The sequence below is a fragment of the Bufo gargarizans genome, chromosome 6 (genome assembly GCF_014858855.1).
Source record: "Bufo gargarizans isolate SCDJY-AF-19 chromosome 6, ASM1485885v1, whole genome shotgun sequence".
NCBI lineage: Eukaryota > Metazoa > Chordata > Amphibia > Anura > Bufonidae > Bufo > Bufo gargarizans.
In genome coordinates this window covers 213,973,232-213,997,237 of record NC_058085.1, presented here as the reverse complement: position 1 = coordinate 213,997,237, position 24,006 = coordinate 213,973,232, and the positions used below count along the sequence as shown (strand labels likewise).

Genomic DNA, 24,006 nt, shown 5'->3' with positions numbered 1-24,006 from the left:
AACTACAGAATCAGGGCAATAAATATTGAGTTTTGTTTGGCTGTTAACACTTGCTTTGTTACTTGAACAAATGGATGAAAAATTGAAAATTTGTCCAAAAATCGAAATTCTGATATTTTATCTCCATTTGCCATTAACTCTTGTGGAACACCTAAACGGTTAACTACGCTTGTAAAATTAGTTTTGAATACCTTGAGGGGTGTAGTTTCTAGAATGGGGTTATTTTTGGGTGGTTTCTATTATGTAAGCCTCATAAAGTGACTTCAGACCTGAACTGTTTCTTAAAAAGTGGGTTTTTAAAAATTTCGGAAAAATTTCAAGATTTGCTTGTAAACTTCGAAGCCTTCTAACGTCCCCAAAAAATAAAATTTAATTTCCTAAATGATCCAAACATGAAGTAGACATATGGGAAATGTAAAGTAATAACTATTTTTGTAGGTATTACTATGTATTATAGAAGTAGATAAATTGAAACTTGGAAATTTGCCACTTTTTCCTAATTTTGGGTAAATTTGGTATTTTCTTCCGTTTTTACCAGTGTCGTGAAGTACAATATGTGAGGGGAAAAAAAAACTATTTCAGAATGGCCTGGATAAGTCAAAGCATTTTAAAGTTATCACCACATAACATGACACTGGTCAGATTTGCAAAAAATGGCCAAGTCCTTAAGGTGAAAATGAGCCTGGTCCCTAAGAGGTTAATGATGGCTATAAGAATTACAGTGAAGGCTACTGCCTTATGTACTCTTAAAGGCTGGGCAGAGAGGGGGGTCTGATAATAAATATTTATTAACAATGTCTGTCCTGTCTGTTTTTCTTCAAAATTTCTTAGTTTTTCAGCTTGCTGCAACTTTGTTTTGTTTAGCCAGTATTTGCGTTGTAACTAAAAGAACGCCACACACCTGTTCCCTACTGCTCTTTTCCAGCACAGAGGCTCTACTCAGCCCAGACATTTAAAACATCCAGATGGTGTAAAATGTGCCCCATGCAAATACCAATTCAATTGATTGAATTGTATGTTGCTTTTCACACAACTTGAATTCATGATTGCAGTAATCAATCATTACTATTAATTGGGCATTCACATTTGAAGGCGAGATTCAAGGTTCTGACACCTATATAGTGTACTTGAGTAATGTTTTTGTTCATCCATTCCTTCTTACAGGTACCAGCAGACAGGTGTTCGGTGGCTGTGGGAACTACATTGCCAACAGGCAGGAGGCATTTTGGGAGATGAAATGGGATTGGGCAAAACTATCCAGATAATTGCCTTCCTGGCAGGTTTGAGCTACAGCCGGATAAAGACACGAGGCTCTGATTACAGGCAAGTTGCTGCCCTGTAGACTGACAGTCTGAGGCATCCATGAATATTTCATCAGCATTATTATAGAGAGGGCAGACATGCTAAATTATTTACCACACTTCAATTAGATAGCTCCTTTAATTTGCTTACTGAGGAAGGGGGTTTACTTTAATTTCCTATGCCCTGCAATTCCCCTCCCTATCATAAACTGACTTTAAAGAGCTCACACTATTAATACATTTTTGGAATGTGCATCTGAGTCTTTGATTCAGCATTTGTTCCTGCTGACTAGTCTGTGCCTTCTTTGGTAACAGAGATGTACATATGTCATGGACACAGTGCTGTCAGAAAAGAATATTAATATATTGGAGAAAGTATGCAATGTATAATATATCTGTGTATAGAGAAAAATATTGTAACCCTTATTTTTCTAGTATGGTCTTTTGTAATATTAAAATGCTTGAATAATGCTTGCAAACTGATGTCTTAACAAATGTGAAATTCTGAAGATGATTTCATGTTAATTAACCCCTTCACGACCGCAATCTGTATATATACGTGATAGCTGCACATACCCCGTGCAGCTACCACGTATATATACGTTCTGGCAGCTCTTTAATCCAAGCGCTGCAAAGCGCTTGGATTAAAGCTTCTGCCCCTGCCCTGTATGCTGTCACGGACAGCATACAGTGCAGTAATGCCGGCAAGGGACCAATCAGAGTGGCCCCTTGCCGGCAATCGATCCGATTGGTTAGTCTGTGCAGACTAACCAATCGGATCGCGTCAGTGAAAAAATGCCGGTTTCAGGCTCTGATCTGCGCTCTGCAGATCAGAGCCTGAAATCAGTGTCCTCGTGCCCCCCCCCAATCCGTGCAGCCCCCCTCCACCCCGATCCGTGCAGACGCCACCCGTTCTGTGCCGATCTGTCCAGCATTTCCATGTCCACAGTGCCCCTCCATCTGTGCCCCATCTTGTGTCCTCCAGTGCCCCCTCCTGCTGGCCGTGACAATTTCAATCCCCCCCCCCCTTCCAGCGCTGCTCCCCCCCCCCTTCCAACCCCCTCCCCCCCCCCCTCGGTCTGCCCCCCTGCTGTGTTTGATGGCGGCGGCTCCATTCCTGAACCGCCGCCATCATCAGAGTGTCAGCACTATGCTGACACTCTGCTGTAACCCCAGAGATGCCGCGGCAGCGGCATCTATGGGGTTAATGGAGGGAGGGGGCTCCCTCTCTCCACCATCGGGGCTGCTGCGCTGCGATGGCAGCCCCGATGGTTGCCCTGGCAACCGGACGCTTTGCAAAAGCGTCCGCTGTTGCCACCTACAGGGCATCTGAATGTATTACACTTTGCAATGCAAGAGCATTGCAAAGTATAGTACAGCCATCAGCCCCACTGGATCTTCATGATCCAAGAGGGACTTGACAAAAAAACTTAAATGTGAAAAAAAATAAAAGTAAAAATAAAAAAAGTTAAATAAAAAAAAAATGCCTTTTTTTTCCTAAAAAAAAAAAAAGACACATATTAGGTATCACTGCGTCCGTAACGACCGTCTCTATAAAGATATCACATGATAGACCCCGTCCGATAAACACCATAAAAGAATAAAATAAAAACTGTGTAAAAAAAAAAGCAATTTTTGTCACCTTACATCACAAAAAGTGCAACAGCAAGCGATCAAAAAGGCGCATGACCCCCAAAATAGTACCAATCAAACCGTCACCTCGTCCCACAAAAAATGATACCCTATTTAAGACAATCGCCCAAAAAATAAAAAAGCTATGGTTCTCAGACTATAGAGACACTAAAACATCATTTTTTTGGTTTCAGAAATGCTATTGTGTAAAACTAAAATAAATAAGAAAAAGTATACATATTAGGTATTGCCACGTCCGTAACGATCTTCTCTATAAAACTATCACATGACCTAACTCCTCAGATGAACGCTGTAAAAATAAATAGATGAAAACTGTTCCAAAACAGCCAATTTTTGCGTCACCTTGCCCCATAAAGTGTAATAATGAATGATCAAAAAATCCTATGTACCCAAAAATGGTACCAATATAAACCTCAACACTTTCTGCAAAAAACGAGCCCGTGCACAAGACGATCGGCAGAAAAATAAAAAACATATGGCGTTCAGAAAACCAATCCAGCACAATCTGCCTTCCAAAAACCGTATGGCATTCCTTTCCTTCTGCGCCCTGCCGTGCTCCCGTACAGCAGTTTACGACCACATGTGGGGTGTTTATGTAAACCGCGGAATCAGGGTAATAAATATTGAGTTTTGTTTGGCTGTTAACCCTCAATGTGTTAAAGAATTTTTTTTTATAAAATGGAAAATCTGCCAAAAATGTGAAATTTAGAAATTTCATCTCCATTTTCCTTTAATTCTTGTGGAACGCCTAAAGGGTTAACATAGTTTGTAAAATCAGTTTTGAGTAACTTGAGGGGTGTAGTTTCTACAATGGGGTCATTTATGGGGGTTTCCACTATGTAAGCCCCACAAAGTGACTTCAGACCTGAACTGGTCCTTAAAAAGTGGGTTTTGGAAATTTTCTTAAAAATTGTAAGAATTGCTTCTAAACTTCTAAGCCTTCTAACGTCCTAAAAAAATAAAATGACATTTCCAAAATGATGCCAACATAAAGTAGACATATGGGGAATGTTAAGTAATAAATATTTTATTAGGTATGACTTTCTGTTTTAGAAGTAGAGAAATTGAAATTTGGAAAATTGTGAATTTTTCCACCTTTTTGGTAAATTTGGGATTTTTTCATAAATAAAGGTGAAATATATTGACTCAAATATATGATTATCATGAAGTACAATGTGTCACGAGAAAACAATCTCAGAATGGCGTGGATAAGTAAAAGTGTTCCAAAGCTATTACCACATAAAGTGACGCATGTCAGATTTGTAAATTTTGACCTGGACACTAGGGCATCAATGACCCTTGGTCATGAAAGGGTTAACCTGATTTTTCCACTGTCACTATGTGCACAAGATGGCTCAGTGTGGTTAGATCCATTAAACTCCTTGTATGCTGAAATATTTTCATGATCACAAAGCAGTGCCGCTCTATATCTAGATAGATATATTATACATACACACAGGTGAAACTAAAAAAATTAGATAATTGTGCAAAAGTCCATTTATTTCAGTAATGCAAATTAAAAGGAATTGCATTAATGCAGCTTAAAATTAGAATTTTGTGGAAAGGTTCAATATTCTAGGCTCAAAGTGTCATACTCTAGTCAGCTAATTAATCCATACCCCCTAAGCAAAGGGTACCTCAAAATTGTGACTTTGGGGTTTCATAAGCCGTAAGCCATAATCATCCAAATTATAACAAAAGCTTGAAATATCTCACTTTGCATGTAATGAGTCTATCTCGTATATTAGTTTCACCTTTTAAGTTGCATTGCTGAAATAACTTAACAATATTCAAATTTTTCAAGTTTCACCTGTGTACAGTACAGACCAAAAGTTTGGACACACCTTCTCATTCAAAGAGTTTTCTTTGTTTTCATGACTATGAAAATTGTAGATTCACACTGAAGGCATCAAAACTGTGAATTAACACCTATGGAATTATATACATAACAAAAAAGTGTGAAACAACTGAAAATATGTCATATTCTAGGTTCTTCAAAGTAGCCACCTTTTGCTTTGATTACGGCTTTGCACACTCTTGGCATTCTCTTGATGAGCTTCAAGAGGTAGTCACCTGAAATGGTTTTCACTTCATAGGTGTGCCCTGTCAGGTTTAATAAGTGGGATTTCTTGCCTTATAAATGGGGTTGGGACGATCAGTTGCGTTGTGGAGAAGTCAGGTGGATACACAGCTGATAGTCCTACTGAATAGACTGTTAGAATTTGTATTATGGCAAGAAAAAAGCAGCTAAGTAAAGAAAAACGAGTGGCCATCATTACTTTAAGAAATGAAGGTCGGTCAGTCCGAAAAATTGGGAAAACTTTGAAAGTGTCCCCAAGTGCAGTCACAAAAACCATCAAGCGCTACACAGAAACTGGCTCGCATGCGGACCGCCCCAGGAAAGGAAGACCAAGGGTCACCTCTGCTGCGGAGGATAAATTCATCCGAGTCACCAGCCTCAGAAATCGCAGGTTAACAGCAGCTCAGATTAGAGACCAGGTCATTGCCACACAGAGTTCTAGCAGCAGACACATCTCTAGAACACATCTCTATAAGAGGAGACTGTGTGAATCAGGCCTTCACGGTAGAATATCTGCTAGGAAACCACTGCTAAGGACAGGCAACAAGCAGAAGAGACTTGTTTGGGCTAAAGAACACATGGAATGGACATTAGACCAGTGGAAATCTGGCTCCTGCTCTTTCAGCCTAAATTTATCATTTAAAGGCCACTAACAGCTAAATTAAGTGGCTCTGAAAGCTTTGACAAGAAGGGGAGAAGACCCAGCTGCCTTATTTTCTATATTGTGCCTTATAAAAGACGACACTTCTGTTCCCAGACGCGGGGCCTGTTCCCCCTGCAGGCGCCTGTATCTGCGCGCCCAACAAGGAGCTGAGGCCGAGTGGAGAAGAGTAGCCCTTTCCCCAAGCAAGATACAGGGCTCCTTTTGAACCAAAGATTTTATTGAAAAGAAAGAAATCAATGCTGGAAAGCTCAGCCAGCACGTAACAGACACTGGAGTCAGCGCATCCGGCGGAGACATAGAGCCGACCGAGAGGAAATAGTCCGGCTCCTGAAGATTTAAATTAATCGGCATACTGAAGGGGACACAGGTGAAACACCTGTCACTGACACCGGCAGCCCGAGCAAACTATATCAAGGTTAGTGCTGTACTTAACCGGAGCTGGACCGCGGCTGATTCGGGTGAAAGTAGTTCCGGCCGAAACTACCAACAGCTAGGAACGCTGAGCAGCTTCCATTGAGACTGCGATCCATAGATCCCGCCGCGCCTATCTCCCGGCACCTGAAGGGAGCTGTAGTGTGTGCTGCAGAGGGAACTCCCACAGTGGTAAAGGGCACCTCAGTGGGGCTGGTAATTGCCCTGGAGCTCACCTTATAATAGGATTAACCCACTTGCACTAGAGTCTCCCTCTGTTTAAACACGAACTGTGCCAGTATCATCAGGCATTATAAATCAATAGCAGATCACAGCATAGGTACAGCTGAATCACACTGATTTGTGGACTGCAACTAATGTGAATCCCTTCAGCAGATACTTCAGCGGACAAATAGTGATACCTCACTTAGACTGCCTTATACAAAAAGGTGAAAAAAGTATTTTCCTCCACTGAAGGCACAGCCTTAAATTTTTACTGGACTTCCATATTCAACACAGGAGACCTATTCTAAAAGTATATTTAAAGGGACATAGCACTCCGGTCTATGAGAAGCCTATCATTACTATTCTTAAATAGGAGAAGTCCCTAACACCACTATAGATCCATTAGTGTTGGTTGTATGGGTGCAAATATCACCTAACTACCCACATAGCAGTAAAGAAGTGCCTGCTACTGAGCTACAAAAGAGGGGCAGAGTTTTCTGCAGAGTCAAATAGACGTTCATCCCTGCTTTATACTGCATCACCTCTCTAATCAGAGAATAATTCATATCAAACAATCTTCAGGGTCTCTGGCCCAATATTTTCAGCCTCTTCTTAGAAGATTAAAAGAGGCATCATTATGCAAATCCTCATGTAATTAGCAGCCGCCGCCATCGAGGGCCACGTGATAAGAGAATAAGAAGGTCCGACGGTTCTTCCCACACTGACCTAATACTCTTAACGCTCACACAACAAAAGGAGCGACAATTCTGGCTATCTGTTTGAATAGTGATGGTTAAAATTGGCCCAGGCAAACCCAGGCCTACCTCCACTAAGTGTCTTACAGGCTCTCTGGACTCCTACATGCAGAAACGTCCACCTGCGCCACCCACAAAGACCTCCCATACACAAAGACCCACACCCACGGACTCTTTGCTCAAAAATACCACAAGTAACAACCCTCCAGAGATGGACAGCGATCAGGAGGATGACACGAGTCTACCCATATCCAGAGCGTTCCTAGGGCAAGCACTCTCAAGAGCACTAGAACCAGTAGTGAAGGAACTACAGGATATAAAACAAGAAATGAAATGTATGGGAGGAAGAGTGGAACAATTAGAATCTACGCAAGCACAAATAGTTTCGTATACAGAGGCGACTTCTGCAAATTTCTCATCATGCCAGACACACATGAATAAAATTGTTAACTGGATGGAAGACCAGGAGAATAGAGCAAGGCGCAACAACTTGAGACTTAAGGGGGTTCCAGAATCCATCTCCACAGAAGCCTTACTAGATACAGTCAAACAAATATTCTCTGCCATTCTAGGAGATAAATATGTGTTGGAGATCTCCATCGAAAGAGCACACAGAGCGCTCCGCTCCAAACCACAAGGGTCAGACCCACCGAGAGACGTAATTTGTCGTCTATTCAATTCCAGAGTGAGAGACGATATCCTGAAGTTTGCTCGTGTCAAACCCATGGTCAAAATAGAGGGGTCTGAAATCTCAATTTATCAGGACCTAGCCAGAATCACCCTGTCTAAAAGGAACATGCTCCGCCCTTTAACAGAGGTCCTGCGTCACAGGAACATCCCTTACAGATGGCTTTTCCCATTTGGCCTCTCCTTTAATGTTGAAGGGAAAAGATATATTCTGAGAGAACACTCCGAATTGGAAGGAATCCTATCAGCATTGCAAATCACAGATGTGGACATCCCAGACTGGGCACCGATACATGACCTCACCAGCCTGCCGATGGTCCCTCCCCCCACACCATGGGAAACTATTGGAGCAGAAAGGAAGAGCCGCAGCAAAAAACGTCAGGGAAAACTGACTCCGAGACGACTAGACGTTGACCCCACCTGAGAACTGATCTATTTCGGGAGATGCCCACTCACTGCTACCCCCCCCCTGAATCCAGCCTACACAGTATGAATGCAGATTACGTTCAATGTTTATTATGGTAACACTACTTGTTGAGTGCATTTCTGTTTATGCGGTTCAATCGATGGGTTGGGGTGGAGGGGAGAGCTGTGACACCACATAAGGGATCACCGAGACAAAGGGCTCCCCCATACTTACAGGGGATTGTGCGGCTCTCCCTTCCACCCTTCACCACTACTCCTCATGACTAGAGAGTGGACTCGGATGTACTCCTCCGTCCCGATCTATACCTTTCGGAATTCTGAGACCTCTTATTTTATTCAAAACTACGTCAAAAATGATATCGCCCTCAGGGCTGTTACTTACAATGTTAGCATATATGCTAGTACTGTTTTATTTGGTACTGTTTTCTTACATGTTCACTCCACCCCAAATGTTATATTCAATACTCTCACGGACAAGTCTCACTTACTTGTTCTCTACCCATCCCACACCCCCCTCTAAACCACAATCCTTGGACCCCACATACTATTATCATACAGCACCCTGGTACACCCACATCACTCGAGTACTACCTTGTCATCCTCCTCCATGACTACTGTACACTTAATCACATATAATGTCAGAGGCCTGAACTCTCCAATTAAACGCAGTCAAGTGCTCCAAGCCCTGAAAAAATCCCGCGCTGATGTCTTATTCCTTCAGGAAACCCACTTCCTCGCAGAAAGGACACCAACATTCCAAAAGCATTTTTACAATCAGTGGCACCACTCACATACCCCCACAAAGAACTCCAGAGGGGTGGCCATAGCCTTCTCTAAGCACACCACTTTTGAACTGGAGAGCTCGTATAGAGATAAAGAAGGCAGACTATTAGTTCTCATCGGGTTACTAAATGGTAAACAGATCACATTAGCGAACCTTTACGCCCCCAACACACAACAACCCCAATGGATCAGAGATAATATGACACTAATACATAGCATGACGAAAGGAATCCTGGTGATAGGTGGCGATTTCAATGTTGCACTTGACCCGCTCCTAGACACCTCCTCTGGAAGAACTGCTCTCTCATATAAGGCACTAAGACATATTAAGAAGTCATTGCAGATGCTGTCCTTGACTGATGTGTGGCGTTTTCTCCATCCATCGGCGAAGGATTACACTTTATACTCACCACCACACAATTCTTACCACAGAATTGACTACTTCTTTCTCCAACAATCATCCCTCACTAATGTTCAATCAGCCTCAATAGGCTCAGGAGTACATTCAGATCACTCTCCGTTAGGAATTCATATACTAATGTCAGATCGCCCAGAAATACGGCCACCTTGGAGACTCAATGAAACCCTTCTCTCCACTACAGAGGACCAAAAAAGAATCACAGACAGTCTCAACTCCTACTTCGAGTTGAATAATAATATAGAAGTCTCTACGCCAGTAGTATGGGAGGCACATAAAGCAACCATCGGGGGCGAGTTTATATCTGTAGGCACATACCGTAAAAAACGGAGGGAGCAAGAAATCAGATCCCTACAGATGACGATTTCCCACCTCGAAAAACTTCATAAACAATCCCTTATAGCGCCAATCCTCCAAAAGCTCACAGAATCCCGACTACAGCTTAGAGATTTATTAAACAAAAACTCAGCCAAACTATATATGTCAGTAAAACATTCCTTTTATGCCCATGGAGATAAAGCATCAAAATCGATGATGTCCCTCATCAAAAGAAGAAAGCCCCACATTTTCATTAGGGAAATTAAGGATAAAGAAGGAATCACTACTACTGATCCCGGAAAGATTGAAAAAGAATTTATTAACTTCTACACTTCTTTATACCAACTGCGTTCCTCAGAGAAACAGAAGAATACGCAGGACACTCTCTCGGCAATATCAAATTTCCTATCCCGTGCATCTCTGCCTAAACTAGACCCCAGTGTATACACAAACCTGTTGAAACCTTTCACACAGATGGAGGTTCAGTCCGCCCTGCGAAGCTGTCCTAAACAGAAAGCACCGGGTCCGGGTCAGGGTCTAGCATACCAAAAAAGGCCCTTGAAGCCTACATCACCTTAATTCACAAGGAAGGGAAAGATGCCAACCAATGTGGAAGCTATAGGCCAATTTCCCTGTTAAATACAGACTTAAAATTATACGCAAGCTTACTGGCCAATAGACTTAAACCTTTGATACCCTCTTTGATATCTCCTGAGCAGGTGGGGTTTGTGTCCGGAAGGGAGGGGAAGGACAACACACTGAGAATTCTCTCCATCATTCAAATAGCTAATCAGAAGAAAATCCCCCTGGTCCTGCTGGGTACCGACGCCGAGAAGGCCTTCGACAGGGTGGACTGGACCTTCATGAAACAGGTACTTCTACACTTTGGTATCCCACAAGAGTTTGTTAAGGCCATCTTTTTAATGTATGATACCCCCTCAGCGAGACTACGTTTAAACCAAAACCTATCAGCACCTTTTCATATATGTAACGGGACAAGACAGGGCTGCCCACTCTCGCCGATCCTTTTTGCCCTTTCACTCGAACCACTATTAGCTTCCATTAGACTTCACCCAGATATAAAGGGATTTAGTGACGGCAAACATGAGCATACAGCCGCTGCTTACGCAGATGATATTTTATTGACTTTGTCAAATCCCTCTATCGCCTTCCCAGCACTGCAGAATGTGTTAAGGAAGTATGGCATTTTATCTAACTTCAAAATAAATGCCTCCAAGTCAGAAGCGTTGGGGTTTAATATCGGTGAGGAAGAAATAGATATTTTACGCACCCAATATCCCTTTCATTGGCCAAAAGCATATATCACATACCTAGGTATAAAAATTAGCTCTAAATGGAGCGAACTATACTCACTCAACTATGCCCAAATTCCAAATACCTTTTAGCCAAATATTGTCCTCGTGGTCCTTACCTTTTTTGTCTTGGATGGGACGAAAAAACCTTATAAAGGCGATACTACTTCCTAAGCTGACGTACCTGTTTCAGACTCTCCCGATACCACTCCCATCATCTTTTTTCAATAAACTACACAGAATTGTTAGTAACTACCTTTGGGGCGGCAAAAAACCCCGATTGAACCGAAACCTATTAGCTCAGCATAAATCAAGAGGAGGTATGTCGGTTCCTGATTGGAGACTATACTACGAAGCCACACATCTTGCCAGGATAGTATTTTGGCTGAGGACGGAAAAAAATAAACTCTGGCTTCCATTAGAGAGCATACTAGCTACAACCCCTCTCAGAGCAATGCTGTCGAAGAAAAAAGAAAAACCCGTTTCCCAACTCACACTAAATGTGATCACACAAACCACCCTCACTGTGGTACCAGTACATGGACTCCCTCAGTCCTGTATTATCCCCCTTAATGACGATAACTGATATCGCAGAACTACATCAGGAGAAATATAAGAATACAGGTTTAAGGTTTGAAGATGTCAGCTCCATAACGCTACACTCCTTTCTTATCCCGGAACAGTTAGATGACCCACTCAACCACATTCCAATGCATACGCTACATAAAGCACATGTCCGCTCTCTAATAAAACCATATCTTAACCAAGCCACTAGCTCCAGAGAACTCACACTATTCGAAAAATTAGCGGCCTCCTCCAATCCTCCAAAACATTTGTTATCACAGATTTATAACATCTTACAACAGATTAAATATCCATACGCCAGAGGCTACCTGGGTGCTTGGGAAAAGGATCTAAATACCACCTGGTCCACTGCAGAAACCAAACAAATATGTATCAAATCGCATAGTATTTCTAGATGTACCCGACTCCAAGAAAACTCATATAAGATAGTCACTAGATGGTACCGAACGCCCGTGAGACTTAAGCAGATGACATGCCTAAACTCAGACACATGCTGGAAATGTAAAGGATCAAGAGGCACATATATCCACATGTGGTGGGAATGTCCAGTAATCAAACCATTTTGGACACAAGTACTCAGCTACATAAAAAAGATATGCACCCTAACACAAGACCCAACTCTAGCCTCTATATTCCTCAACATCCGTCTAGATGATATACCACCGAACAATAGGACACTTTTCCAGCACCTTACAGCTGCAGCTAAGCTATTGATTCCTCAACACTGGAACCAACCAAGTTCTCCCACCATCTCACAGTGGCTACACAAAGTTAACCATATTTTCCATATGGAGGAGCTATCAGCGTGGGAACTGAGAGCTCACTCGAGATTTCTTAAGATATGGGATAGCTGGGTTAAATGCCGCGCTTCCACTCAGGTGCTACAATTATTATCAGATTAAATTTAAACATCACCTAAGGTGCTCACAATCCACAACATTTTGCGAGGTCCTCCCTTGTTCACCCCATCCCCCCCTTCCCCCCCCCCCCCCCTTATATCCCCCCCCCTCCCCTCCCTTTGTTGTATCCTCCTTTTACAGTTCTTTCCATTTTCTCATCATGGACGGAACAAGGAATACTTCAATTTGAAATATCACATTTACACCACTTCCTTCCGTCACTCACTTTGTTCATGAATTATGCTTTATCCTTATATGATTAGATCTGACCGATTGTAATATTTGATCTTTAGCTGTGCATTGTCATAACTTCTATTGTAAAACTGATTTACTCCTCTCCACATATACAATGTACCTCTATTGTTATTCCTTATAACTTTGAAAAATCAATAAAAAGAATATTGAAAAAAAAAAAAAAAAAGACCAGTGGAAATCTGTGCTTTGGTCTGATGAGTCCAAATTTGAGATCTTTGGTTCCAACCACCGTGTCTTTGTGCGACGCAGAAAAGGTGAACGGATGGACTCTACATGTCGTCTGGTTCCCACCATGAAGCATGGAGGAGGAGGTGTGATGGTGCTTTGCTGGTGACACTGTTGGGGATTTATTCAAAATTGAAGGCATACTGAACCAGCATGGCTACCACAGCATCTTGCAGTGGCATGCTATTCCATCCGGTTTGCGTTTAGTTGGACCATCATTTATTTTTCAACAGGACAATGACCCCAAACAGACCTCCAGGCTGTGTAAGGGCTATTTGACCATGAGGGAGAGTGATGGGGTGCTGCGCCAGATGACCTGGCCTCCACAGTCACCGGACCTGAACCCATTCGAGATGGTTTGGGGTGAGCTGTACCGCAGAGTGAAGGCAAAAGGGACAACAAGCGCTAAGCATCTCTGGGAACTCCTTCAACTCCTCTACTGTTGGAAGACCATTTCAGGTGACTACCTCTTTAAGCTCATCAAGAGAATGCCAAGAGTGTGCAAAGCAGTAATCAAAGCAAAAGGTGGCTACTTTGAAGAACCTAGAATATGACATATTTTCAGTTGTTTCACACTTTTTTGTTATGTATATAATTCCACATGTGTTAATTCATAGTTTTGATGCCTTCAGTGTGAATCTACAATTTTCATAGTCATGAAAATAAAGAAAACTCTTTGAATGAGAAGGTGTGTCCAAACTTTTGGTCTGTACTGTATGTGTGTGTGTGTGTGTATATATGTTATGTGCGTGTGTGTGTGTGTATATATATATATATATATATATATATATATATATATATATATATAATATGTATGTGTGTGTGTGTGTTTATAATCTGTGTATGTGTTTTATATAGATGTACAGGCACAGTACAGAGGCAAAATCCAAGTTCTTAACCAGTGCTCCAGACAAAAAAAAATACCTAGTAGCCATTGGCTCCTGAACTGAAAAATTTAGGAGCCAAATTTAAATTTTTAGTCGCCAAATCGAAACCGAATCAAAATTTTGATCAGATCGGCGTAGGGTTGTTTCGATACCAAAATTTTGATTAGCTTTCGTAGCCATCAAAAAGTATTGAGATACTCAATACCACACAAAAAAAAAACAACAAAAAGAAAGCCGCGTGCATTTTGCATTTTATGAAACGTTCGGCCCATAATAGAACAGTCCTATCCTATTTTTTGGGGGTGATAGGGTGACAAAAAAAATGGCGAATGCTCACCGCATAGGAGATATTTTTTTATAATTTTTAATAATTTGGACTTTTCGGACGCAGCACTATGTAATATGTTTATTTATTGTTTATATATTTTATATGTAAAATTGGGAAAGGGGGGATTTAAACTTAACTGAAAGTCTCTGAAAACGTTCTGAATGCATTGTAAATATAGAATTTATTTTTCCAGGTATGAAGGCTTGGGTCCTAGTATCATTGTGTGTCCAACTACTGTCATGCACCAATGGGTGAAGGAGTTTCATACTTGGTGGCCTAAACTCCGTGTAGCTGTACTTCACGAGAGTGGGAGCTTTGCTGGTAAAAAGGTAACCAGACTACATTAATTCATAGATATTTCCTAAGACATTGTACTTTATTGCAGTTTGAGTTGAAATAGTTTATTATAGAGCATGTCTTTCACTATGTGGGCATATTTTGTTAGAAGAAGTTTTTCATTAAACTAGTGTCATGTCATAGTGAAGGTAAAAGACCAATTTAATCAGCACCTGTTACCAAAGTGATGCCAATGAACTGTTTGAGAAGGCATTGTCACTCGCAGTAACACCGAGGCCTTCTCGCTGCTTTACCTTGGCCATGTGACGTCATGTTAATCAGTCACTGTATCCTGACATGCACACCTCGTCAAGATATAGTGCATGTAAGCACGCACTATGACCTGACACTGTGTGACGTCAGGAGGACAGTGCAGTGTGTGAAGAAGAGGCTGGAAGAGCTGTGGAGTGTAGGCAGCACCCCTAGCAGGAAAGGTAAGTGTTTACTGGCACTAGGGACTGATGGCTAGGAGGGATTAATGGTGGCACTGGAGGAGGGGCTGATGGCATGGAGGGGGCTGATGGAGCTTAGGACTGATGTCATTGGGGCTGATGAGTTTTTAGAAAGGAAAAAGTTCTTTTAATTATTTATTTTTTCCTTATTTGAGTGCTCGAATACTTGATTACTAATAATAATGGATAGCTGCAGCCCCAATTTCCAGGTCATGGCCATTCTGTAAATTAAAGTGTGGTACAAACCAGGGTTTGTTTCCATACCATAAAAAAGTATTCAGATACTAGATTCCATTCAATACCACGCAAAAAAAAGCCGCGTGCATTCCGCATTTTGTGGAACGTCCGGCCCATATTAGAACAAAACAGTCCTATCCTATTTTTGGGGGGGACAGGTTGACAGTTTTTCTTTTTCTTTTACATTTTTTTTAATGTTTTGGACTTTTCGGACGTGGCGATATGTAATATTTTATTTACTGTTTATATATTATATGTAAAATTGGGAAATTATACTTTTTTTTTTTTTTTTTTTTTATAACTATTTTTCCCTTTGTCCTATTCAGGATCTTACACTGCGCCACCAATGATTAATGTTTAATATACAAATATAGCCAGCGGCAGAAACACATTGCCGACACCCGACCTCTGACAAGGTGCTGCGATCAGCGGCAGTTAAAGGCAGGGTGCAGGGTTAGAGGCAGGGTGTCGGCGATGTGTTTCTGCCTCTGTATTTGTAATGTATTAAATGTTAGTTATCATTGGTGGCGCAGTGCGCCCTCACCTCCTCTGCGCTCTCATTGGTGGCACCAGCAGCACAGGGGGGGAGGAAGAGACTGCCTCCTTCTCCCCATGCTGCTGAGGGAACATGGCCACGCTGAGAGGCGAGCGCTCATGTTCTCTGATACTGGGCTGTGTAGTAGCACAGCCTAGTATTGATAAAAGGCAAATCCCGGTATCGTATTGATACCGGGACAAAAGTATCAACTGGGTATCGAAAATTAGATTCCCGAAACAACCTTAGTACAAACCATCCTTTATCCAACACTGTCTAATTTATGGATTTTTACAGGCCCATATGTAGCACAACCCCCCAAACTGTCAAAATTACTGCTGCATCTACTGGGGTGCACCCAGTAGAACAGATGAATGATGTGGGATTTGGAAAAATACATTGCTGGGCGTATAAATGAATGTGGGCAAATCCTCAGAGAAAGATTTCTCAATTCTTCAATTTCTGTGAAGCCTGCAGTGCACCCTGGATTCTTGAGTTGCCCCACAAACTATGGAATTTGAATCTGATAATCCTCAGGGGGTGGGATCCATGAGGATTATCAGATGAGGGGGATGATGAGGAGGTTGAGGACTCAAGGAATGCGGGATCCTATTCTCCTTCGCTAGCCATATTTGTATCGAAGGCAATGATGATTTTATGCCTCCTCATCTGAATACAGTCTTTCGGACTATTGTGAGATAGAACTGCTGCAAGTGATGATCAATGCAATATTTATCTCACTTGCAGCGGTTTCCAGGGACTACACTTGTTCTCTGCTTCACTGATGCAGTACATGTCCCAGCAGGCCCAGGCCACAGCACACAACCTTTCTGCATTCCATACATCAATCAATCGCACCAATGCCTGTCTGTAAACGTGGTTGATGTTGTCCAGGAGAACACCAATCATTCACCTACATCTGTACCCACCTGTAGCCCCCTCACCGGCTTTTACATTGAGGAAGCTGTGATTGGCAGGTCAAAATTGACAGTTATCCTTTTCTGTATTGCAGGTTAGATTAATTGGGGAAATAGGTAATAGTAGTGGTATTCTTATCACCTCTTATTCCAATGTACGCTTGATGCAAGAAGAACTTCTGAAGTATCACTGGCACTATATTATCTTGGATGAGGGGCACAAGATTCGTAATCCCAATGCAGTTATCACATTGGCATGCAAGCATGTAAGTACACAAAACACTTTTATGAGTTTAAAGGAGTTGTCCAAGCTAAATTTAAAACTACAGCAGCAGTAAATGTACTGAAAGAGAGTAATCTACACATTTCTTCCCTGGTGCTTCCAGCATTCCACTCTGGTATCGCAGTGCTAACTGTATCTTTCTGGCTGCAGCTGTGACGGCTCATATAAACCCTATCAATATGCGGCCATTGATTGGCTGCAGCAATGATATAGTGTGTATGGGACATCACTGTTGCACAACAAAAAAAAAAACATTGTTTGGCAGGAAGCGGCAGGGAAGAACAGTGGTATTTATTAATTTATTTTGCGCACTTACGAGTATTTGATTTAGTACATTTACTGCCTCTGACAAGGTTTTAGTTTACCTTTGACAAACCCTTTCATTCATTTGATATTGCACTGAAGTGAATATCCACCCTTTTGTGTGCCTTTATATTTAATTTTTTATAATCTAAATAGGTAAAAAAAATTGCATTTTTTTTTTTTCTTATTATTGTAGTTGATGGCTTTTTTTTTTTTTGGGGTTATATAGCTCTCCAAATCTATGTAATGGCTGCTTACAACCACAACGGAGGGTGGCTTATTAACCCATTGCATGCAGCTTTACTATTGAGTGTGTAAAACGGTTAGCTCCTATGAGCTAGAGGGGGTTGTACAGCAGTACAGAGTAGTATTTCTATAATCCTGCACTGAGGAGCAATATAAAACATACTTGAGCTAGCGGTAGCTTATCTGTATGTCTGTTCCTCTGCCTACCTCCAGCACCTCTTTGTCTTTCTTCCATCCCCTCTCCATAGACTTTTATGGGAAGCATGTAATCTGACCCCTCATTGAGCTGATGATCCATCTAGTCATCTCAACTGAATTATGAGCGAATGATCCCTGCAGGAGGCAGGATGTAAAAAAGTAACTCACAAGTCGAGAAACAACTATTTTCCTCTCAAAATATTACAAATTCACTTCTACTATTGATTTATGCAAAGTTGTTTTTATATATTAGTGCCCTTTTAACCTCATAGTGACCAGCCTGTTTTGGCCCTAATGGTAATTCTTTTTTTTTTTTCTCATGGTCACAACTACCCATCCCTGGCTGTTAGAGTGGATGCCCGTGCCAGGCTGAACCTGGACAGCTTTAAAAAAAAGCTTGTTCTCAACTGCTGTAAGGTCACTTATGGGTAGTCACTAACAGGTTAAAGGGGTAATCTCACGATTAATATAAAAATTGAAAATAAGACATATAGTACATGACAATCTCGTTCTAGCAAAGCTAGAACCTGCCCTGTGCCTCACATGGGTCCAGATATCTCCTCATTGCTCCAATTCCTCTGCTATATATATATATATATATATATATATATATATTTATATATATATATATATATATATATATATATATATATATATATGTGTGTGTGTATATATATATATATTTTTTTTTTTCAACCTGCCAGCTTAGGGTGTATGTCTTTTCTGCTGCAGCTCTCTCTTTATCACAGCTTAGGAGACATGACCTCTCAGCTGCAACTCTCTAACTGTCACAGCTTCTCTTTTTTTTTTATCAGTTTATTTTTTATTGAACATCAGAACGCAGTTCGTATTTTTTATATACAACGATATTGATGTACGCCGACACCTAAGGCAATTATGGGAAATCAAGGTTTATATGAAGAATACAGCATTGAAATGATTGAAGTATTGTATTCAATAACACTATAACACCCCCCCCCCCCCCACAATCCCAACTTGAGCAGAGAGACCTCAATATCTGTAGATTTAAAGGGAGTATGTCACGCAGATTCACCCTATTAACCTAATAACAGTGTTATGTCCACGGCATCCCCCCTATTTAAAATGGTGCTTATCGTTTGTTCCTTGCTAGCATAGTTGTGGAGAAAAACACTTTTAATCCGCATGCAAATTAGTCTGTGAAGGTGGGTGATTTTGATACGAAGGCACTCCCCCCTCCGCCGCGTCTGCCTGCCCTTAGGCCGAATGCACATGGCCGTTTTTCACAGCTGTGAGCAGTCCGTGGAACCACGGGCTGGATTCCTGCTGAGAGCAGGAGCGCACGGCGTCATTGGTTGCTATGACGCTGCATGCTCCCTGCTGCCGCCACAGTACAGTAATACACTGGTATAGAAGATACTAGTGTATTACTGTATTGCGGCGGCAGCAGGGAGCGCACAGCGTCATAGCAACCAATGATGCCGTGCGCTCCTGCTCTCAGCAGGAATCCAGCCCGTGGTTCCACGGACTGCTCACGGCCGTGTGCATTCGGCCTTAGTCTTTGTTTTAACCTCCCTCCTCCCGTCCGTAATCCCGTGCATGCACCAATGAATGCGATATCGGCGCATGCGCATTGAATGAGCACTGTCGGGCCGGGGCATCGCAGTTTAGCGTGCACATGTGCCTGCCCAGGCCTAAGTTACGTTGTAGCCGTGCGGAGTCGCATCACAGCGCTGCGCTGAAGGCGTAGAAGAGTCGGGTCTGACGCAGGCTTTATTACCTCTCCTTAAGTGTCATAGAGGATTGATTGTGTTAGTATAGTATAATAAATATAAGTGCAATGTACACTCACCTAAAGAATTATTAGGAACACCTGTTCTATTTCTCATTAATGCGATTATCTAGTCTACCAATCACATGGCAGTTGCTTCAATGCATGTAGGGTTGTGATCCTGGTCAAGACTTTCTCCTGAACTCCGAACTGAATGTCAGAATGGGAAAGAAAGGTGATTTATACAATTTTGAGCATGGCATGGTTGTTGGTGCCAGATGGGCCGGTCTGAGTATTTCACAATCTGCTCAGTTACTGGGATTTTCATGCACAACCATTTCTAGGGTTTACAAAGAATGGTGTGAAAAGGGAAAAACATTCAGTATGCGGCAGTCCTGTGGGCGAAAATGCCTTGTTGATGCTAGAGGTCAGAGGAGAATGGGCCGACTGATTCAAGCTGATAGAAGAGCGACGTTGACTGAAATAACCACTCGTTACAACCGAGGGATGCAGCAAAGCATTTGTGAAAACACACACAACCTTGAGGCGGTGTCACGACCCTTGGTCATTGGTCGTGACTCTTGTGGCCGCATGCAGTTGCCTGCGGTCTAGGTGTTGTTGTCAATCACTGGTGAGGGCTATAGTATGTTGCCTCACCTGTGGTTGCCGCTGGCAACATTGGATATGTGGCAGCAGTGCTGCCTGAGCGGTGATAGGCAGCTTGCTGCGGTAGGCATGCGGTTGCACCTGGCAACCTCTCCTATAGGTGTGCCTTTTATTGGTGTGCACAGGGTGTTGTTTGTATTGTGTGCACTTCTCCTTTAAGTTGATGTTTTCCCTTTCCTGTTGTGCTGGAAGGGTTAACTTCCTTCCTAGTGTGTGTCCACTGGGTGTGTCTGAGTGGGTGTGACCTCAGGCCTCCTTATATGTTGGGGTGGTGGAGCCTGAAGTCAGTTGAGTTTGCTTGTCAGTCTGTGTTGGAGCTCTGCTCTCTGGCTGAATGTGTCACGCTGTGTGAGCCACCCTTAGTTGTCATTGTTTATTATTTGTGTCCGTTTCCTGTACCCTTCCTCTATTGTTTTGTGGTATGTCTAGTGTGGTGTGCTATGTTTGGTATTTGTGATGTTGTTACCAGCATGGCTGCTTGACGTGTCACTTTTGGTGTGTGTATGTTTCACTGGAGGGGTTTAAGCAATATGCAAGACTGTGTGCTCCCCAGCCTGGAACCTCCATGCTTCTCGTAGCTGCAGGGAGGTCCGGGTTGTCATTGGTGCCGTCCTTCCTTCTTCGGCTGCGGCAGGTAAGAGTTGATGGCGTTTGTTGTGTTGTGCTATTTACCTGCCGTACTGTTTATAGTTTTGCATCCTGCCAGCTACTGGGCCTCTGGAGACGCCTGTTATCTGTGTCCTGGATAACAGGTGTTCTCTGCCCTGTCATCAGCTGTAGGGCAATGCAGGGATACTTAGACTTCCAGGCACGTGGGTATGAGTTCCCTTACCTTTGAAGGGGGCTCATACGGCTAGGAGACTAGGGCCGGTTGAGGGAAGTTTTAGGAGGTGACCAGCTCCATTTCCCGTGCATTGCAGCCCGGTAGCAGGACATTGCGCGATGGGGGGATTCCCCCACTCTCCATTGTGACAGGCGGATGGGCTACAACAGCAGAAGACCCCACCGGGTACCACTCATCTCCACTACAAATAGGAAAAAGAGGCTACAATTTGCACAAGCTCACCGAAATTGGACTGTTGAAGACTGGAAAAATGGTTTCTTGAACATGACAATGAGTTCACTGTACTAAAATGACCCCCACAGTCACTAGATCTTAACCCAATAGAGCATCTTTGGGATGTGGTGGAACGGGAGCTTCGTGCCCTGGATGTGCATCCCTCATATCTCCATCAACTGCAAGATGCTATCCTATCAATATGGGCCAACATTTCTAAAGAATGCTATCAGCACCTTGTTGAATCAATGCCACGTAGAAGTAAGGCAGTTCTGAAGGCAAAAGGGGGTCCAACACCGTATTAGTATGGTGTTCCTAATAATTCTTTAGGTGAGTGTATGTTTCCCCTACTTGTGTTTGTCAAAAACATAGGCAAAAAATAAACTGATAGACTCTAGCCATGCTAAATAACATACTGCTAAGTGTGTCTCCCCTACTTTTGTGTGTCAAAGACAGAGCCACTTGTCCGCCACCTTTGTGTGTCAGACAGCCACCAATGATGCACATTGTTGTACTGCTGTACTCCATTAAAAATGTCACTGGTTATTTATTCCGACGGGAGTCTATATCTCTTTATACTGCATCTATGTCTTTGACACACAAAGGTGGCGGACAAGTGGCTCTGTCTTTGACACACAAAGGTGGCAAACATGTGGCTCTCTTTGAGCGACAAAAGTAAGGGAGACACTTAGCAGCATGTTATTTAGTATGGCTGGAGTCTCTATCAGTTTATTTTTTGCCTATGTTTTTGACAAACACAAGTAGGGGAAACATACATTGCACTTATATTTACTATACTAACACAATCAATTCTCTGACACTTGAGAGGTAATAAAGCCTGCGTCAGACCCGACTCTTCTACGCCTTCAGCGCAGCGCTGTGATGCGACTCCGCGTGGCTACAACGTAACTTAGGCCTGGGCCGGCGCATGCGCGCGCTAAACTGCGATGCCCCGGCCCGAAAGTGCTCATTCAATGCGCACGCGCCAATATCGCGTTCATCGGCGCATGCGCGGGATTACGGACAGAAGGAGGGAGGTTAGAACAGAGACTAAGGGCGTGCGCGGCGGAGGGGGGAGTACCTTCGTATGAAAATTACCCAGGGTCCTGAACACCGGCCGTTGTAACGCCACCCCAGGGCATCTTCACAGACTCATTTGCATGCGGATGTTTTTCTCCACAACGATGCTAGCAAGGAACAAACGATAAGCACCGTTTTAATAGAGGGGATGCCGTGGACATAACACGGTTAATAGGGTGAATCTGTGTGAAAGACTCCCTTTAAGGGTATTCATATGTTTGGGCACCAAGTTATGCCTATCTATAATATCTCAGCTGTTCACCCATTACACAGTAACTATGTGATTCCCCTGGAGAGGGAGTGTAAGGCCTCATGCATACGACCGTTGTTTGGGTCCGCATCCGAGCTGCGGTTTTGGTGGCTCTGATGCAGACCCATTCATTTCAATAGGGCCGTAAAAGATGCGGTGTGCTGTCCGCATCCGTGGCTCTGTTCCGCGGCCCCGCAAAAAAAAATATAACATGTCCTATTCTTGTCCGCGCTTTGCAGACAAGAATAGACATTTCTATTGCCGGCGCCGGTCCGCAAATTGCAGAAGGCAACATGGGCACCTTCCGTTTTTTGCAGACCACAAAAACCGTCACGGTCATGTGCATGAGGCCTGAGAAGGACATTTGTCCCCGTATACAATCTTGAACTAATGCCTGAGAAGTTAGTTGCACTGACTCAATCCACCCCTGCCATAAAGATAGGCACTTATTTGGACTGTTTCGTTTAACGTATACTCCCTTTTCTACAGTCGTGGACAAAAGTTTTGAGAATTACATAAATATTGGAAAAGTTGCTGCTTAAGTTTTTATAATGGCAATTTTTTTATATTTGACATTTTTCACTTTCAGTTGTAAAATTTTGCATAAAAAATGACATCCATATATTAATTTTTAGCTAAATTTATTGTTCTACATGTCTTTGATAAAAAAAAAAAAAAAATGTTTGGGTAAAAAAAAAATGGTTTGGGTAAAAGTTATAGCGTTTACAAACTATGGTTCAAAAATGTGAATTTCCGCTTTTTGAAGCAGCTCTGACTTTCTGAGCACCTATTCATGTTTCCTGAGGTTCTACAATGGCCAGACAATACAAACACCCCACAAATGACCCCATTTCAGAAAGTAGACACCCTAAGGTATTCACTGATGGGCATAGTGAGTTCATAGAACTTTTTATTTTTTGTCACAAGTTAGCGGAAAATTATGATTTTATTTTTTTTATTTTTTCTTACAAAGTCTCATATTCCACTAAGTTGTGACAAAAAATAAAAACTTCCATGAACTCACTATGCCCATCACAAAATACCTTGGGGTGACTTCTTTCCAAAATGGGGTCACTTGTGGGGTAGTTATACTGCCCTGGCATTCTAGGGGCCCATATGCGTGAGAAGAAGTTTGCAATCAAAATCTGTAAAAAATGAGCGGTGAAATCCGAAAGGTGCTCTTTGGAATGTGTGCCCCTTTGCCCACCTAGGCTGCAAAAAAGTGTCACACATCTGGTATCGCCGTACTCAGGAGAAGTTGGGGAATGTGTTTTGGGGTGTCATTTTACATATACCCATGCTGGGTGAGAGAAATATCTCGGCAAAAGACAACATTTCCCATTTTTTTATACAAAGTTGGCATTTGACCAAGATATTTATCTCACCCAGCATGGGTATATGTAAAATGACACCCCAAAACACATTGCCCAACTTCTTCTGAGTACGGCGATACCACATTTGTGACACTTTTCTGCAGCCTAGG

General features: G+C 42.5%; 1 protein-coding gene across 4 annotated transcripts in view; it reads left to right on the top strand.

Annotated features, from left to right (window-relative positions):
* The window catches only part of ERCC6 (ERCC excision repair 6, chromatin remodeling factor), a 241,077-nt gene that overhangs the window by 87,197 nt on the left and 129,874 nt on the right, over window positions 1-24,006 (top strand). For all 4 annotated transcript variants that reach the window (XR_006390375.1, XM_044297289.1, XM_044297290.1 and 1 more), the window contains 3 exons: window positions 1,165-1,323; window positions 14,407-14,542; window positions 16,786-16,956. Coding sequence is in view for 3 of the 4 variants with exons in the window: in XM_044297289.1 (XP_044153224.1) it covers window positions 1,165-1,323; window positions 14,407-14,542; window positions 16,786-16,956 (466 nt within the window). In the remaining variant the exon portion in view is untranslated. The remainder of the gene's footprint in view (window positions 1-1,164; window positions 1,324-14,406; window positions 14,543-16,785; window positions 16,957-24,006) is intronic.